This window comes from Vombatus ursinus, unplaced genomic scaffold (genome assembly GCF_900497805.2).
Source record: "Vombatus ursinus unplaced genomic scaffold, bare-nosed wombat genome assembly UNPS02011613.1, whole genome shotgun sequence".
NCBI classification, from domain to species: Eukaryota; Metazoa; Chordata; class Mammalia; order Diprotodontia; family Vombatidae; genus Vombatus; species Vombatus ursinus.
The window spans coordinates 4131225-4151564 of NW_020951391.1; the positions used below are offsets into that span (position 1 = coordinate 4131225).

A 20340-nucleotide genomic window follows, 5' to 3' on the forward strand; every position below is an offset into this window, starting at 1 on the left:
GTTATTCCAATTCTAAATATGTAATTCTATATTGTCATATAATTGTTATTATTTTATGAATGTTATATAATCAATGGACAGGACACATGCTCCACAGGTTATCTATGCTATGTCAAAAAAAATGAGAAGCCCTCAAGTCACTGAGTAGATCTCTGGTACCAGCTTTACAGGTGGATATGAATGAGAATTACAAAGTATGGCAGGGTGGGTTATAGTCTGTACTACTGGAGAGAGTATTCCTATCAATGAGAAAGGAGATCTTTGGAGGTATTGGTGTTCTCTTTTCTTAGGGCAGGGACTGTGCCTGATCCTTCCTTTATGTCTCTTACAAATCACAGCACAGTGTAGAACACATAGGAAAGAACCTATAAATATTTGTTTAATTTTTAATTGATTGGATGATATGAATAGTTGCCCTCTTTAAATGAACCCATTTGGGTTTTTCTTGGCAAAGATACTGGTTTTCCATTGCCTTCTCCAGCTTATTTCACAGATGAGGAAACTGAAGCAAGCACGGTTAAGTGACTTGTCCAGGGGTACATAGCTAATAAGTGTCTGAAGTCAAATTTGAACTCGGGTCTTCCTGACTCCTTGGTGCCACCTAAATGCCTCCCATACAGAGAAGATGGAAGACAATGATGTTGTTATGGAATATTGTTAGAGGAATATTGTCATATTACTGTTTCCAGGAATTGGAGCTTTGGATTGAGTCAGACAACCTGGGTTTGAACCCTGATTCTGTGACACTCTAGCTGTGTGTCATCGGGCAAGTCTTTTTTTTTAACCACTCAATGCTTCAATTCTTCATCTATATTGTATTGTTGTTGTTGAGTTTCAGTCATGTCCAACTCTTTGTGACCCCATTTGGGGTTTTCTTGGCAAAGATACTGGAGTGGTTTGCCATTTCCTTCTCCAGCTTCTTTTACAGATGAGGAAACTGAGGCAAACAGGGTAAAGTGACTTGTCCAGGGTCACACAGCTAGTAAGTATCTAAGGCTGGATTTGAACTCCTGAAGATGAGTCTTCCTGACTCCAGACCTGGCACTCTATCCACTGCACCACCTAGCTGTCCCATCTGTATTGTGAGGGGGTTGTATTAGATGGCCTTGATGGTCTCTTACAGTTCTGAATTTCTAACCCTGTAAATAGTCTTTAAGCAAAATTTCAAGGACAGGATCTCTTTTCATCTTTGGTTTCAAGAATATCCAAGATAATTTTATATTCTTTGAATGCCACAGTCTGGTCCAAACACTTAACTATTATGTGCATGCACACCAAGTACTTTATCTGTGAATTAGTACCCAGGAGTCTGTAATCAAGAATGTTTCTCAGAGTCTTTCTTCTGACACCTACAAAGCATTCATGATCACCTCCTTCCCAACTGGGTGTCAGTAGGAAACTTAATGGATGCAATCTCCAATCTGTGATGCAGGTCACTGATGAAACAATTAAATGCCAATGTGCCAAGGACCAATTCTATTTGTTTTATATTCCCAGTATGACCCTAAGAGAGGTCATTTAATATGTTTCTCAGGCAGCCTTTTCAAAACAGGAGGAATGCTTACTCATCTGGGATAGACTTTTCAGGTGGGCCTGCTTAAAGGGCTCCTTTTTTTTTTTTTAAAGACCTGAGCTGATGAATCCTTCAGTCTCCCAGGACTGAAGTCCTTCTTTGACATTTTATACAATTCTGTACACCTAATGCTCAGAGAAATGAACAGCAGCCTTTTTCGGTAGAGGAAATAGGTTTTCATGACCTTTTTAATATAGTGCCCCATGGTAATTGAGGTAGGAACTGAGTGTTCTCTGAATGAACTCAAGGGATTCCCACTTGGAAACCTGGATCTTTGCTCCAACTCTTCCTTCCAAAGGAGAAACTCTGTAATTTGTAATTAACACCATAATGAGGAGCCTTTGCAAATGGCCCCATGTTCAGGTGTGCAAAGAAATGCATGAATGAGAGCAGAAAAAGAAGGAAACCCCAGTTGGCTTTAAAACTCGGTGACATTTTTAGCACACTCATATTCCACAGGCAGATTAGAAGGCTGACCTGTCTGATACTTCCACATCACTCCCTGCTATTCCAATTGCCTCTTTGAATGCTTTTCTCAAGCCTCTTCTTAGCACCTCTGAGATTGATGCCTGGCCCATACCTATGTTCTGGTTCCTTACAACAAGGTACTGAGCTCTGTGTTGTTCAGAGAATTGCTGTATCACATGAAGGGGTGGGGGAGAGGGAGGGAATTCTTCCTTGTCAGTGTCTCAGACCTTCTCTTGAGATCTCTGGGGCTGTATTAGTCTTGGATAACTTTAGCTTTCTGCTCATGACTTTGTTTCTTAAAAAGACATTTCTGTCATTTCTGCATCCATCTTCTGTGTCAAAATATTCATTCGTTCATCTATTAATTAACTAATTTGTTTTAATAGATCCTCATATTTTATTGATATAAGGAACTCCCATCAAGCGAAATCCCTCTACCAATGCAGATTGGCATCTCCTTTGAAATTTACAGTCTTGGAGAGTTGCCTGGGGCATTGAGAGATTAAGTGATTTGTCCAGAGTCTCACAGCCAGTATTTAGGACTAGAACTCACCTTTTCCTGACTCCAGGGCCAGCTCTCTATTCACTGTGCCTTGTGACTTCTCATCTCAAAATCAAGTTAGATAAAATACAATCAAGAAATAAAACCCCATATACCTACCTCAGCATCTCTGGTAGTTTCTGTACTTTGACTCCTTACACAGGTAAAAGTTTCTTTGTCCCCATCCTTCTAGGATCTGCATAATATACTTCATCTGTTACCCTACCTCTCATGATCACTTGCCTGGGTGACTTTGGGCAAATGACTAGGCCTTCTTGGGTCTCAGTTTTCTCAACTTTAAAATGAGAGAATTGGATTGGATGGCTTCTGAGGAGCCTTCCAGACTTCCAGGAATGATCCTGTATTTCTAGAATGAATGATGGAAAGACTTTTAGATATTTTAATTCATATGTATACTAGGAGATGAGCTCCATGGAAACAAAACCCCCCCACCTAGATGGTTTATATTTAAGTAATGTGGTTATGAAGAAATAATTAACTAACGGCATGAATACCCACAGGTTTTCCCTTGTCCCCTTCAGGTGGGCTGCAGTGACCTACATAGTCCTCAGTTAAAGTTTCTTGCAAACATCGGGCTCTGGGAAATGATTAGTTCATCCCTAGGAAGTAGAATGTTTGATAGATTATGTTGTCTGAATGCTGTCTATGGCCTCTGACATTTTTGAGTTGGTTTTTTTTTTAATTAAAAAAATTAGCAGCTGTAGTTTTCAAGATTGGGCTTTTAATTCATGAGTTTTTTTTTTTTTTAAGTATGTAGTTATATAAGAGGCTTTCTTGAACTAAAAGGCACTCATATAGTGCCTTTGGGATTTAAGCTTTTGGTGGTATGTTGATGCTTTAAGTCACAAAACTTCCTTAGCAAATTATTTTATTGCTTTTTATAGCTCTAACATAAGGCCAGACTTTGCAGACTCCAACTTTCATGACTTCAAAATGCACACCTTCACGCGGGTTACATCCTGTAAAGTCTGCCAGATGCTCCTGAGGTAAGTGTTGTTCCACACCTGGCTGGAGGGAAACATAGTGCGCTTTTGAAAACAGAAGCTCTCTGGGGGTTTGCAAGTGGGATGTATCTGCTGATTATGATGTGCTTTGCCACATTTGTCCACACTCTTTCCATCTTCTTATGCTACTAGAAATCTTTTTTTCTCACCAGAAGATATTGCCACCCTTTGCGGTGCTGGAGGCTCTTTTCTCAGACCCTCTAAAGCACTGCTTGGAGAGGAGGAGGAGGAGGAGGAGGCAGTGTTCTCTTTACCCCAACTTCCCAACTGCTCTGTGCTACCATCATTCAACAACCTGTTTTCCCTTGACGATCAATCATTCTAACTTTATCACTCAGCCCAACTTGTTACAGTCATCTACCAACCTTAGAGTCATTCTCTCCTTTCTCTGGGGGTTCAGTGTCTGACTTGGGGTTGTTTTTTCCACCCTGACTCCTGTCTTCACATATGAGGATATTAACGTTTTGATGCTCTTCCAAAGCCTGACTTCCCACTTATCAACCTTTTAATCTCCCATGACCTCCTTCTTCCTTCTGCCTCAGCCATTTACAGAGATGGTCATACCTTGATGTATAGAGATCAGGGATGGCCATCACTCATAATTGTTTTATTGCCATAACGGAGAACTCTGAATTCCTCTCTCTACAAGCTCCTATCCTTTGTTTTTTTTTTTTCTGGCTCACACCTTCTACATCTATCTTCATTCTCATTGATACCTCTAGTTCCTCCAACTCACCCTATTCTCCCAGTCCATCATCCTTTCTTTGGCCTCCCTTTTTAGTCTGGACCTCATACTTAGGCAGTTCAACCGTTCACTATCAGCTACCTTTGAATCTCTTGTCCCCTCGTTCTATTGCCAGGCATGCCTCATAAAACAGTAAGGCTAGGTTATACCCACCATCCACCTTCCGTGTTTTTGTTTACACGTTATTGAATGCTCCTCGAGAAAGTCACACCATAGTGCCAATTTGGTTCCCTTTGAATTCAGGATATTTGATCTCACCTGGGTGCTTAATGCTGCTCAGCCATCCTTTTGTTCTGTCTAGATTTACTCCCTCACACTTTACACTGTTTCAAAAGGAGATCTGGCTTCTTACTTTATTGGTCTTCTTCTTCAAGAAGGAAAGACAAATAGCAACAACAACAATTTAGAAAATAGAGATCAATTGTCATTGAATTTCTCTTCTCTACTCCATACTCGATATCTCTTTCCACCAGCCTCCATTCTCTCTTCCTTTACTCCATTCTCTGAAGAGGTAGTCCTTTCCTTTGCCAGGCCTAATCCCTTCACTTGTCCTCTTGTTTTTTGTTTTTTGTTTTTTTTCTGGTGAGGCAATTGGGGTTTATTCCCGTAACTTGCCCAGGGTCATACGGCGTAATTCCCGTGACTTGACCGGGGTCACACAGCTAGTAAGCGTCAAGTGTCTGAGGCTGTATTTGAACTCAGGTCCCCCTGACTCCAAGGCCGGAGCTTTATCCACTGTGCCATCTAGCTGCCCCAATACCTGTCCTCTTGATCCATCTTCTCTCTCAACACCTGTGTGAGCAGGCCTATTCAGTCATTCCCCATCTCCCTCTAATCTTTAGTATTTCGTCTACTGGCATCTTTCCTGCCATGTATAAATATGCCTAAGTCTCTTCCATCCTTAAAAACCCTTCCTTTATGCCATGATCATATCTTCCTTCTTTCACAAACTCCTAGAAAGAAGAATACTTTAAATACTTGTTGCCTAGATTTCCAAACTTTCAGTGGTGCTCAATTGCCTATCAGATAAAATATAAACTCCTATTTCTGATATGCCAGTGTCTCCACAATCTCCACAATCCACTCCAATGTACCTTTACGACTTTATCTGATACTAATCTTATGTACTCTATATTCTAGTAAAATGCTTCCATTCTTGTCTTGAAGTCTACTATCTCCATGTCTTTGCTTAGACTATCTCCAATGGCTTAAATGAGCTCTTTCTCCCTCACTATCTCCATACTTAAGCCATTCACTTCTTTCAGGTCTCATATCAGATGTCACCTTCTCCATAAAGCTTTTTCTGACTCCTCTATCTTACATGAAAACGCTCTCTACCTCCCAATTACCACAGAACTTTGCCTGGTTTGCTCATGCATGCATTATACTTTCCTTCCCCATCATTGGTAAATTTATACAGTGTCTGTATAGTGTCCATCTTTGAATTCCCAGTGTCCAACATGTTTTGTATATAGTAGGCACTTAATAAATGTTTAAGTTAAATTTGGCAGGAATTTTGACTTAACAGTCTGGTTCTTATTCCTGAACAATCTTGACTCATTTTCTCCTCTATTTTCTCTTTGTCTTTTCTTGGAATATTTCATTGGTGCTATTTTTTTTTTATTGCTATTGTTTCCTAATGATTCCCTCCTATAAAAGAATCATCCTTCCCCTGTAACAAGTACAATTAAACAAAACAAGGCAACACATTGGCCATGTGTATAGATTAATATCCCATTGTATTTATGCACCATTTTTTTTTTTTTTTTTTTGCTTTTTGGTGAGGCAATTGGGGTTACATGATTTGCCCAGGGTCACACAGTCACATAGCTAGTAAGTTGTGTCCGAGGCCAGATTTGAGCTCCAGGCTGGAGCTCTATTCACTGAGCCATGTAGCTGCCCTTTATGTACCATTTGTTTAGCCGTTTTCCAATAAGAGGGCACCCACTTTTTTCTGGACCCTTCCTACTCTGAAAAAAGTGTTTTTCTATCCAAGGAACATTTCCCTCTGTTTTTGGCCTCGTTGCATTATGGGCCTAGTAATGATAACTCTTGGTCAAAGATTATACTGAATTTACTGACTTTTCTTCTAATTCCAAATGGACATCATTTCCTCAAAACTTTCAGTTAGTCACTTCTCATTCTGGAAATGACTTTGAATAAGACCGGCATTAGTTTCTTTCGTTTGTTCTAATGATTTCATATATAGAAAGAATTTATCACCTTTAATGTATCACTCTCTAATTTTACTTTTCAGAGGAACATTTTATCAAGGCTATTTATGTTTCAAGTGTGGCGCCAGAGCACACAAAGAATGTTTAGGAAGATTAGACAATTGTGGCAGAGTTAATTCAGGTGGTAAGTCATTTTTATTGTTGTGATACTGTTTTTAATTAGGACATAAACCTTGCTAAACATAATTAAGGCTTAATTTACCCCTAATTTGTGTTTATTGTAACATATATGCTTTGGAAACTACCATTTATAAGCACAATTAGAAGAAAGCTTAAAATTCATGTGACTTATCCTTGTTAAATTAAATGTTAGAGAGAAAAAGAAAAAAAAAAGCTACTAGCAGATAGATAAGGAGTACCTCTCCCACCTTGTAACCTTATTCCATCACACATGATTTTCTTCTAAGTAGAAAAAAGATTATTCTTTCTTTAACATCTATCTATCCATCCATCTTAATGACTTAATCACTGGTATATTTGAGTGTTAGATTTCTCTAGCATGTTGCTAGATGTTTGGGGCAGTCCTTCTATTTGGTTGCCAAGGGCAAAAATTATATGTAGACTAATTCATGAATTAATGAGTTCTAACACACACACACACACACACACACACACACACACACACACACATTAAAGGTTTAATCATTGATGCATTGGATTATTAGATTTCTTCCAAATCCTCCTAGATGGTTGGGGGCAGTCCTTCTATTTGGTTGCCAGGGGCAAAAATCATATGTAGACTAATTCATGAATTAATGAATTGAATTAATTATCTTTTTCCAACATCAAAGGCATAGATTGCATTTTTTAAAATCTGATTTTAAAACTTTGCCATGGTTAAAAAAAAAAAAAAGGAATGTCACATTCCTGTTACATAAGACAGACAACCGGCACATAGGCTCTCAGGATCTTTTGGTTTGCTTGCAATTATGCATTCAGTAGGCTTTTATCTCTCATTGCCCCTCCTGGATTCCCTTAACTCTCTTCTTTGTCTTTCTTTTCTTGCCTCTTTCTTCTTTCTCTTTCTTCTTCTCTCTTGTCCTTTTCCCCTGAGTTTCTCTTTTTATCAGTAAGTCCTTTCAAAATCAGTCAAACTTTTTGAACACAAGAAAGTGAACTTTAACCACTTGAGTTCAAAAGGCAGCCATGTCAAACTTTGATTTTCCCCAAGGAAGCAATGGACATTGAATTATTTTGGATAATGTGAAGAGTAGAATAGAGAATATGAGCTCATTTTAGATTCATTTAGGTTCAGATAATGGAACGCTTGTTACGGGAAGAGGAGTGAATTATATCCGGTCTTGGAAATTAAAATTTAATGCTCATATTATAAGAAACCATTTAATTTCCAACAACTCACAAGGAAGATAGTATTAAATGATAGACATCTGTGGTATAGTGGGAAAAGTACTCAGATTGGGAGTCAAAAGATTTGAGCTCCATTCTTGACTCTCCTACTAACTAGCTGTGTGACCTTAGGCAAGTAATCTAACCTATTTCAGCTTTAGTTTTCTTATATGCAAAAATGAGGACACTGGGCCAATAGTAGAATGTAAGTGATACAAGGGTTTTGGACCATTTTAGTTTTTTCATCTTTGTATCTCCAAAGCCTGGCCATAGTAGGCACTTAAATGCTTGTTGATTGATTAGTTTTTTAATTGAATTTTCTAAGTTCTTTTGGAGGGAGAGGGAAAGAATATGGATCTGTAATTTCATCAGTGTGGGAACTTATTCCAGGAATCTATACTCAACAACTTCGCTGTAATTTAGAGTCTTAGTGAGTAGACTGAGGGCACTTAATCTCTGTTAAGTGTCTTGCCTATGGACATAGATTTATTAAGTGTCAGAGCAAGAACCTGAATTTTCCATTATCTTCCTAACTCTTAGCTCACCCTCTGTCTACTACACAATGCTCCTGTTCAAAGGTAAATGATAGGGAACTTTTCTTTCTTTCTTTCTTTCTTTTTTTTGGTTGGCTAGGGCAATGAGGTTAAGTGACTTGTCCAGGGTGACACAACTAGTAAGTGTAGTAAGTGTTATGTGTCTGAGCCTGGATTTGAACTCAGGTCCTCCTGACTCCAGGGCCGGTGCTCTAACCACTGTACCACCTAGCTGCCCCAGAACTAATTTTTTTAAATTGATGTTTTATGTAGTTTTATTTTTAAGTTCACTTTTCATAGATTAGAAAATATGTATCATACTTTCTAGATATAAAATTCATCCAATTAAATTTAGCAAACATTTATTTAGTTCTTGATATTTGCAAGATATTGGGCTAGGTACAGAAGTAAAAGGTCAGTTGTTAATTCTATGTAAGAATGGAAAGCAGATGAAATGTAAATTAAATTCTCAAATTAAAAAAAAAATTAAAAACCTCAAAACCAAAGCTAATAAGTAGTCAAATATACCTTTGCATTTTGCCTTCTTTACACTTGTTCTTCACTGCTAAGTTTTTGTCAGTTTGTGCCCATACTTCCCTTGGATACTGTGTGCATTGAAGGGAGAATGACCTAGATTTGTGAGTGAATATTATATTTTTATTATTCTTGCTTTTGCCCTCTCACTTAGTCAATGTTTTATGCTTAAGAATTAATGGCATCATTGTGGCTGCTTTATGCAACTGGGAAGCATACCAGTAGGGGCTCAGGAGCTACAGTGACCATTTTAGAGGTATGTTTTCCCACAGTGCAATAACATGACACTGAGAGTGAGTTTAGTAATATGGTCACCACATTATAGAACTACCTCTATTTGTCTCGACTATAGCAATAGCCTTCTGGTGGATCTCCCTGACTCAAGTTTCTCCCCAGTCCTCTACTCAGCAATCAAGTTTATCTTCCTAAAGTGCAGGTCTTACCATGTTACCCCTCTACTTAGCAAACTCCAGTGGCTCTCTATCACCTCCAGCATCAAGCATAAAATCTTTTGTTTTTTGCCTTCTGAGCCCTCTATTATTGTTTCCCCCACCCCTCTCCCGTAAATGGCAAAGGACCATGTAATAAAATATAATGAGATTGCTTCAATACTCCAAGGACTTGTGCTTTCCTTGATATGGATGCTCCCTTCACTGATGCAGATTGCAACTCCACTAACTACAAGGGTGTAGATAGTTTTGTGGAGTTGCTGTAGGCAAAAAAATTTATCACTCTATGCCATCCTGGAGATGAATCTCTCTGAACTAAGCTAGGCTAATCTTTGGACAATAGATATACTATTCATTATCACATCTGTCCTTTGACACTTTCCAGACCTTTTTCTCTGTTTTTATAATCTTCAAGGACCCTGTGTCATCTCCACTTCACCATAAGGATTCAAAGTAAAACTTAAAGGTGGCACAGTGGATAGGGCACTGGACCTAGAAACATGGAAGGATCTGAGTTAAAATCTGGTGTCAGGGTGGAGCCAAGATGGTGGAATAAAAGCAGTGACTTGCTTGAGCTCTCCCTCAAACCCCTCCAAATACCTGTAACAAATTACTCTAAACAAATTCTAGAGCAGCAGAACCCACAAAAAGACAAAGTGAAACAAATTTCCAGCCCAAGACAACCTGGGTGGTTGATAGGAAAGGTCTGTTGCATTGGGCTGGGAGAGGAGTGCAGTTCAGTGTGGGCTGCAAATACAAAGACCAGGCCAGAGCAAACCCAGAACAGGCCTCAGGAGACTGAATCATGGGCAGCTGTGGTGGGTTCCAGACTTCTCCACCCACACACGCCAAAGACAATGTAGGTCAGTGAGAAAGGTGAGAGAGGTCCTGGGTAAGAGAGGGGCACTGTCCAGCCCTGGTCCTACTGCAGCCCCAGAGCAGTGACCACAGTGGCAGCAGTTGTTTCTGGAGCTCTCAGCCCATAGACAGTGGGGAGGATCAAGTGGTTGATCAGAGGGGGATTGCAGGGATCCCTTTGCTGGTGTTGAGGCAGTATTCTCTTGCTTTGCCAGTACTTGCATCTGGGTCGCAGTTCTGGGTGGTGGTCCTGGGGTGAGGAGGAGCGCTGGTGTGGTGGAGCTTGTTGCTGTGGTGGAATCCTCCTCACAGTTCCAAGGCAGAAAAGAGTGCTTATGGTCACTCATAGACCAGAACACAGGCCAGGAGGGGAGTAACAGCTCTCCTGAGATCGTAGCACCTTGGAAGAACTGAAAATTTACAGGTCTCTGGAAGTATCTCTGAAAACAGCTGCACAAAACCCCTGAAGCTTGGAACAGTACACCCTCCATACTGGAAACAGAACCCTACCTTAACAAAGAGTTAAAATGTCAAGTAATTGGTTAGGAACATGAACAAACAGCAGGAAAATAATTCAGACTATAGAATCTTACTTTGGTGACAAGGAAGATCCAAACATACAATCAGAAGAAGACAACAAAGTCAAAGCTCCTACATCCAAAGCCTCCAAGATAAATATGAATTGGTCTCAGGCCATGGAAGAGCTCAAAAAGGATCTTGAAAATCAAATAAGAAAAGTAGAGGAAAAATTGAGAAGAGAAATGAGAGTGATGCAAGAAAACCATGAAAAATGAGTCAACTACTTGCTAAAGGAGACCCCCCCCCCAAAAAAATACTGAAGGAAATGATACCTTAAAAAATAGGCTAACCCAATAGGCAAAAGAGGCCCAAAAAGCCAGTGAGGAGAAGAATGCCTTAAAAAACAGAATTGGTCAAATAGAAAAGGAAGTCCAAAAGCTCGCTGAAGAAAATAATTCCTTAAAAACAAGAATGAATCAAATGGAAGCTAATGACTCTATGAGAAAACAAGAAATTACAAAATAAAACCAAAAGAATGAAAAAATAGAAGACAATGTGAAATATCTCATTGGAAAAACAACTGACCTGGAAAACAGATTCAGGAGAGATAATTTAAAAATTATTGGACTACCTGAAAATCATGATCAAAAAAAGAGCCTAGACATCATCTTTCAAGAAATTATCAAGGAAAACTGCCCTGATATTCCAAAACCAGAAGGTAAAATAGAAATTGAAAAATCCACCAATCACCTCCTGAAAGAGATCCCCAAAGGAAAACTCCTAGGAATATTATAGCCAAATTCCAGAGTTCCTAGGTCAAGAAGAAAATATTACAAGCAGCCAGAAAGAAACAATTCAAGTATTGTGGAAACACAATCAGGATAACACAAAATTTAGTAGCGTCTACATTAAGGGATCAGAAGGCTTGGAATGATGTTCCAGAGGTCAAAGGAAGCAGGATTAAAACCAAGGCTCACCTACCCAGCAAAACTGAGTATAATCCTTTAGGGGGAAAAATGGATATTCAATGAAATAGAGGACTTTCAAACATTCTTGATGAAAAGACCAGAGCTGAATAGAAAATTTGACTTTCAAATACAAGACTCAAGAGAAGCATAAAAAGGTAAACAGGAAAGAGAAATCATGAGGGACTTATTAAAGCTGAACTGTTTACACTTCTACATGATATTTGTAATTTATGAGCCATTTCTCAGTATTAGGGTGGTTGGAAGGAATACATATGTATGTATGTATGTGTCTATATATGTATATATATATGTGTGTATATATAATGTATACACACATATGTATGTATGTGTGTATATATGTGTGTGTGTATACACACACACACATATATATGTATACACACATATTTAAACAGAGTGCACAGGGTGAGTTGAAAATGAAGGGATGATATCTAAAAAATAAGATTAAGGGGTGAGAGAGGATTGTACTGGGAGAAGGAGAGAGGGAGAGGTAGAATGGGCTAAATTATCTCACATAAAAGAGGCAAGAAAAAGCTTTTACAGTGGAGGGTAAGAAGGGGGAGGTGAGAAGGAATGAATGAATCTTACTCTCATCAGATTTGGCTTAAAGAAGAAATAACAACATACTCAATTGGGTATGGAAATCTATCTTACCCTACAGGAAAACAGTGGGGAATAGGATAAGAGAGGGGAGGATGATAGAAGGGAGGGCAGATTGGGGGAGGGGGTAATCAGAAGCAAACACTTTTGAGGAGGGCCAGGGTCAAAGGAGAGAATAGAAAAAATGGGGGGCAGGATAGTTAGTCTTTTATAACATGAATATTATTATTATGGAAGTGTTTTGCATGACTACACATTTACAACCTATATCAAATTGCTTGCTCTCTCAGTGAGGGTGGGTGGGGAGGGAAGAAGGAAGAATATCTGGAACTCAAAGTTTTAAAAACAAATGTTAAAAATTGTTTTTGCAAGTGACATACAGGCAAAGGGGTATAGAAATCTGTCCTGCCTTACAGGAAAATAGAAGGGGAAGGGGATAAGAGAAAGGGGGGAGGGAGTGATAGAAGAAACGGCAGATTGAGAGGAGTATTCAGAATGCATGCTGTCTTGGGGTGGAAGGAGGGGAGAGATGGGGAGAAAATTTGGAACTCAAAATCTTGTGGAAGTGAATGTTGAAAACTAAAAATAATTAAAACAACAACAACAAAAAAAAGAAACAAAAATCTGGCCTCAGGCTCTTACTAGCTGGGTGACCATGAGCAAGTCGCTTAACCTCTGTTTACCACAGTTTCCTCATCTGTAAAATGGGGAAAATAATAGCTCCTATCATCCAGGGTTGTTATGGGGATAAAATGAATTAATATTTTCAAAGTACATTGTGAACTTTATAGTACTATGTAAATGCTAATTATTATTATTATTTTTTAGCTACTATGGAAGGTGACAGTTCTAATACTATGAAAATTAATTTTGAATAATAAAATATGAGAATTAACTTTGAAAATTTCTCAGTATTTTTCATGTGAGAAAGGGAAAGTAAAAGACTTTTAAAAAGAAGCACTGATATTTTTCCTGGAAATGTTTATCCTGATTAGATCCTATATGTAAAAACTAATGCCTCATACCTCATATCAGTCTTTTTAAAAGGTACAAGGTGTGGTAGTATGCAGCCTGTAATGTCTGGGATCCTGAGGCTAATGGATCCCTTGAGTTGCTATAGTTCTAGCCTGGGCAAGATAGAGAGACTTAGTCTTCAAAAAAAACCCAAAACAACATAGGGGCAGCTAGGTGGCACAGTGGATAGAGCACTGACCCTGGGTTCAGGAAGACCTGAGTTCAAATCTGGCCTCAGACACATAACCTTATTAGCTGTGTGACCCTGGGCAAGTCACTTAACCCCATTGCCCAACCCCCCCTGCCCCCCAAAAGCACAAATTTGTAAATTTGGAATATCTCAAATTTAAGAAGTTTTAAAAGACTTGAAAGATGCATTCCCTCTTTATTGGAGTAACCAACCTGGACAGTTCAGAAACTGGGTTATCAGTAGCTGTCATGTTTCCTAGGGAAAATAAGCATTTTAAGTCATCAACAATCATTTATTAAGCCAAGTACTGTGCTAAGCATTATATTTAAATGAGTTTTCTAACTTGATCCTAGAACATTTGAGGAATAGGTTATTGAAATGAGAGCAAGTGTATCTACATGCACAAATGATTTCGGACCCCCGAGTTCCGTTATGATCTGCATGATGATTTTTCAAGTTTGAAGTGCTAAAGATAGAGGGTTTGGTCAAATAGCAAGGACAGTATATTTCAGAAGCTATCTTAGCAGAATCTTGAATTGGAGAGAAAAACAAAAGAAAGTAGGAGTGCTATTCACCTCCCCCCTCTCCCTACATCCTTCCTTCACCTTTGATTCTCATCTCCATTTTCATTATTCACTCATTTCCCCTGGGGAATGAGGTTGAGATGGCAAAGGGCATCTTGCTCTGTCCCCCTCATCTGGATGTCCTTTAGTATAGCATTAGCAATACATGGGTAGCTCAAGGCACCAGTTTTTTTCTTCCCCGGAGTTGCTTAGGAGTAAGAATTAACCTTCTGGGAAGGTTGAGCCTTTTGGGGAAGGGAAAAATGAAGAAGTTTAGCTATTTACAGTTAAAAACCTACTACTACAGAAGGCAGCTGAGAATGATCTTTGAGAGGCACAGTTGCCCAGTGGACTTGAATTAAAAGGATGCAAATTCACCTGATAGTGCCTAAGGGACCTTCAGGAAGTCATTTAATTTCATCAGGCCCAAGTTCCTCTTCTGTAAAAGGAGGTGGTTGGATTAGATAGAATCTAAGATATCTTCTAGGTCTAAATCTATGATTGTACAGCGCAGTATTAGACAGGTCGTGTGTTTATCCTAGGTATGGGACTCCCTCAGAAGAAAATGTTTCTATATTAACAGAAGACATAGCCTCCCCTATATGAGGACTTTTAGTCATTGAGCAGATTTCCTCTTCTTGGAAAGCCACTGCTTTCTAAAAGGGAACCATCCACCTCATTATATATCAGAGCTGGAAGTGGGTCAGGATGATTAGAAATTTTTCAGCAGGGGCAGCTAGGTGGTACCACCGGCCCTGAAGTCAGGAGGACCTGAGTTCAAATCCAGCCTCAGAACAAACTCTTGACACATACTAGCTGTGTGACCTTGGGCAAGTCACTTAACTCCGACTGCCTCACAAAAAAAAAAAAGAAATTTTTCAGCAGGGCCCTAAATTTGAAGAGTACTCTCTTGTCATCCTTCAACACCATGGAAACAATAGAGTTTAGCATCTGATTTACAAAAAAAATTAATGAAAATAGAAAGCTACCAGATGGTGGACTGGTGTAAGCTTCTCTCCCCTGAGGGTGTTTTTAGAAGCAGGCTAAAATGGGGAGGGGTAGAGGTCACATATAGTCTCCTTATGCCATGCCCTAGCTAGTAGAGAAGAAAAGGGATGCCTTATCTACTACCTCCCTAACCCTTCCAACATTTACCTGAATTTTACCTGAACTATGGTCCAGGCTAATACTCTAGGAATGGAAGAGAGAAAACTAATATAACCAGAGGACAGGGAATAGGTCCTACCCACCAGGTCATATAACTGGTAGGCCCAAGGGTGGAGGTGTATGGGTATTCAGAGAAGACTAGTACCTCTGGCATGAGGGCTGCTGAGCCCTTTTCAGGGCTGCTTTCGACCTTTAGTATCCACCTGCTACCCGACTCTCGCCTGTGACTCCAAGAAGCTGTAGCATACACAGTGGCCGCACCCTGGTAAACCATTTCAGCAGGTGGGATAAACATGGTTGAGGGTAACTGAGGGGTCTCAAATCCATTGGTGAGTTGGGGGGGGGGTCTACCCCAAGCATGTGAAGACTTCCCTGGTGGGAATAGGTGGATATGAACGATTTGTTCCAACGGGCCGTGAAGATGGTGGAAGCAGGCACTATGGAGCACACAGAGCTTGGTTAGACATCGATGGTGTCAGAGTCATCCACTACATCCCAAGCCATCCCAAATCATCTTGACTTTTGTCTTGCTGTTGGACTTCAATGACTGGAAGAGAGAGTGAGCCTGAAGACTTCCCGGTAACTCTGCCTCACTTAAATCCAACCTATACATGAGTCAAAAGATGTCACTCGTACCATTTTTACCTTCAAAATCTTGTGGCAATGGGCAAGCTGTAGTCACAACCTTGCACATAGGCATCCCAGGCTATAGGGTTGTCTTTTCCCTAGATTGAAGCAACAGTGGGTTTCTGCAGTCCCTTGGTGTCTGAGCAGCCTTCTTTAAGGAATGCCCTGCTTACCTCCTGATGTGAGGAAGGAACTAAAAAAGATGCCCTAAAAATTGTTTACTTCACCTAATCTAACCCTGGATTCCTTACTGTGGCAGGTGGGAATCCTACCCTGAGGTTGAAACACAAAAAAAGGTACAACAATTTTTGCAAAGATGATTCCCATCATCATTGGTCCATGGAATGTGTGCACACTTATGAATAACATGAAATTCAGTACACCAGAAAGACAAATAGCTCTTGTTGCCAGAGAACCCAACAGATATCAAATCCAAATAGCAGTCCTGAATGAAACAAGGATGGCAAATGAAGACCAGCTTACCAAAGTTGGAGCTGGATACGCATTTTTCTGTAGTGGCCACAGTGATAGGGAGCACTGTGAAACCATTACAGGTTTTGCAATCAAAACTGATCTAGTCAACAAGCTTGTATGTCTCCCAAATGACAAGCTTATGACAAGGTGATTACCATTTGCAGGAAAATGCCACACCGCCATCATCAGTGCATATGCTCCCACCATGACAAACCCTGTCGAGGTCAAAGAAAAATTTTATGAAGACTTAGAGACCCTCATCAGTCTGCTAATTCTGGGTGACTTTAACCCCAGAGTGGGTGCAGACCAGGAGATGTGGCAGGGAGTCCTTGGGAAGAATGGAATTGGAAACAGCAACAGCAACACTTACTACTGAAGACCTGTGTGTCTCATGACCTTCTCATCACCAACACTGTCTTCCATTTACCTAAATGCAATAAAACTTTATGGATGCAGCCTTGTGACAAACATTGGCATTTAATAGACTATGTCATTGTAAAGAAAAGAGACAGACAGGATTTGAGAGTAAAAAAGGTGATATGTGGCTGAAATAATCATAGACTTATCCTCTCTAAACTAAACATCTGCATTTAACAAAAGTAGTTGCCCCACGGCAAGAAGACTACCAGAAAACTGAATGTTAACAGATTAGAGTGCTACTCTGAGTGTGTACAGTTCGTTGCTAACTTGGAGAGAAAGCTGAGCCAACACACAGTTGGCAACAGTGGAGTAGAAAAGGAGTGGTCAGCTTTCAGAGATTTGGTGTGCAGTACTACATTTACTCATCTGGGCCAGAACTCTCAGATATCAAGACTGATTTGACAAAAATGGTGGGGAAATTCAGAAACTGCTAAATGAAAAATGAGAACTCCACAGGATAGTTCATCCATCCCTAAGAAGAGTGTTTAACTCCATCAAAAGTAAAGTACAAGCAAAGTTGAGAGAGATGTAGAATACTTGGCTCAGTAAGAAGGCAAATAAATTCAGTTTTATGCTAATTATAACAATCCAAAGCACTTTTATGATGAAGGCTACCTATGGGCCAAAGAACTACGGTGCATCTCAACTACTCAACGCTGATGGAACCACATTGATTAATGATAAGACCATGATCCTGGAGAGATGGGCTGCACACTTCCATAGTGTTCTTAATAGACCATCATTAACCAATGCTGAAGGCACTGACTGTATACCTCAGATTGAAGTCAGTCCCTCTCTCTCTGAACTTCCAACTGAAGAGGTTTGGAATGCCATTAAGGCTCCTCTTGTGTGGTAAAGGACCTGGTGCTGATTCTATTCCAACTGAGATTTACAAAGCAGGGGGTCCACTGTTCATACAAAGGCTGACTGAAATCTTCCAGCTTATATGGCAAGAGGAGGTTATCCTCCAGGAGTTCAAGGATGTCTCAGTTGTCCTTTTCTATAAAAGAAAAGGAAATACATTGTCCTGTGACAACCATAGGAGGGATCTCTCTCTTTCTATGTCATTGCTGGAAAGATTCTTGCCAGAGTTTTCCTTAATAGGCTGATCCTTCACATGGAAGATGTTCATCTACCTAAGAGCCAGTGTGGCTTCAGAAAGGGCCAAGGAGTGGTTGATATTGTGTTTGTGTCTGGACAACTCCAGGAGAAATGCCAGGAGCAGAACAGAGGTCTGTACACAATGGTTGTTGATCTGACTAAGGCTTTTGATGCTGTCAGTCATGAGGGCTTGTGGAAGATCACAGAAAAATTTGGTTGCCTGGAGAAGTCATCAGTATTGTATGCCAATTTGTATACGTTCTAGATAGTAGGAAATGCTCTTGCACTTTCCAAGTCACCAATGGAGTAAAGCAGGTCTATGTACTTGTTCCAATGCTTCTTAGCATGGTGTTTTCAGTGATGTTGCCAGATGCCTTCAACGAGGATAAAAATGGCATCAAGGTCAGCTACCACTCTGATGGTAAATTATTTAATTTGAAAAAGCTGCAAACCAAGACTAAAGTAGAGGGAAAGTTGGTGCTCGACTTTTTGTTCTAAGATGATTGTGCACTCAGTGCAGCCTCTGAGGCTGAGATGTAACAGAATATGTATCAATTCTCTGCCACTTGTGCTAATGTTGGCCTGACAATTAACACCAAGAAAACAGAGGTTCTCCACTAGACATGAAACCATTGGTTACAGCAAATGGAGAAATTTTGAATGCTGTGGATAAATCACTTACTTTGGCAGTATGCTTTCCAGGGATGTCCACATAGATGATAAAGTTGATGTCCTCATTGCCAGAGCTACCTCAGTATTTGAGAGGCTCTAAAGGAAAGTGTGGGAGAGGAAAGGTGTTAGGCTGCCTACCAAACTGAAGGTCTACAGAGCTGTGGTGCTCACTTCATTGTTGTATGCCTGTGAAACCACTCACATAGAGTCAGAAGAAGCGACACAAGGACACTCTCAGAGTCTCTCTGAAGAGCTTTGGAATCAATTGTGAGACATGGTTGACACTAGCACAGGATCACCCAGCATGTTGTGTCTGCATCAAAGAAGGCACTGTGCTCTATGACCTAAGCAGAATACCAGTAGCTCAAAAGGCATTTGAACTGGGCAAATTTAGAGACACCTCTGCTCTAAATCTTCATATGGACTATTTGTGCCTGACCTGTAGTAGAACTTTCTGAACTCATTTTGGTCTAATGAGCCACAGTCAGACACACTGTACCTTGACCCTGACATAGTGATGTCATTTTGATCCTGTAAGCACAAAGGACAGCAACCAACGAACAACCAATCAGGCCGAAGGGTGTGACCAAAAGTCTTATAAAAGATTCTTTTATAAGGCACTTGATATCATCATGTTAGGGATAACCCTTCTTTCTTGGAAGGGGGGAAAAAACCCTTTCAGCTCCATTTAGTCTACATTGTCCTTCTTCGTATTGACTTCATAGTTACCTTTCTCTCTGGACTGCCCTTTCTTCTTCTCTAACAATTGAAATTTCAGTGGTCCTTCTCAAGTTCTACAGAAATTCTCTCAATAATTTGTCCCTGAACATTTCAACCCAGGAGTATGCTGGAGCTAGCTTGCAATTAATACTTGTTCAATTTTCAGTGTAAACACCTCGGAAATCAGCAAATGCTGCGAACGAGGGCTTGAGTTAATGTTTTGTTGATTGTCTAGAGCAAAAAAAATGTTAATAATGCAGAATAACAATGCAGAATAACAGAACAATAATGCATACATTCCTTCTACCTCCACCCCAGCCCCTTGTTAAACATTTACCAAGTATACCTCTGCTTCAATCCCTCTTGAATCTCCATTGTCCCTTAATTTCCCATGGAATTGTATTTAGAGATTTCTGGCATTATCTGGATTGTATTGCTCAATTTTGTGTGTGCAATCTTATTTCCCCCAATTCCAAGGATCTGGGTTTGTGTGTTGGCTCTGCTGCTGGGCAGCTGTATCATCCTGGGCAAGCACCTTTCTCCCATTGAGTCTCATCTGTAAAATGAAGGAACTAGATTAAATCTCTAATGTGCCTTCCAACTCTCAATCCTTTGATTCTGTGGACTCATTGAGGGCTAGGGATGTATCGTAGGTATCTTTTATGTGCCACCCAGTACCTAGCCCAGTATAAAGAACATAGCAAGCACTCATATCCAACAGAGCAGCCTTTATCCCCAACAAATATTATTTTTCCCCTCAATTTGTCTGAATTTTCTTTTAAGAGAAAATGTTTAGTGGTGTCTTAATGACTTTGTAGGACCTATTACCAAGGAGTCATTGTAAGAAGACTAGACTTGGTAATGTCAGATCTCTATTGCTTGCCACCTGCGTGACTTTTGGCATTTCTGTGCCTCATTTTCCTCACTGGCAACATAAAAATAGCAATAGTTCAGGATTATATAACACTTCAAGGTCTGCA

The 20340-nt window shown here is 40.0% G+C and overlaps 1 protein-coding gene across 1 annotated transcript in view; it reads left to right on the forward strand.

The window, feature by feature from the left end:
* The window catches only part of VAV3 (vav guanine nucleotide exchange factor 3), a 465753-nt gene that overhangs the window by 299888 nt on the left and 145525 nt on the right, over positions 1–20340 (forward strand). The window contains exons 16-17 of the mRNA XM_027856780.1: positions 3488–3589; positions 6610–6710. Coding sequence (XP_027712581.1) covers positions 3488–3589; positions 6610–6710 — 203 coding nt within the window. The remainder of the gene's footprint in view (positions 1–3487; positions 3590–6609; positions 6711–20340) is intronic.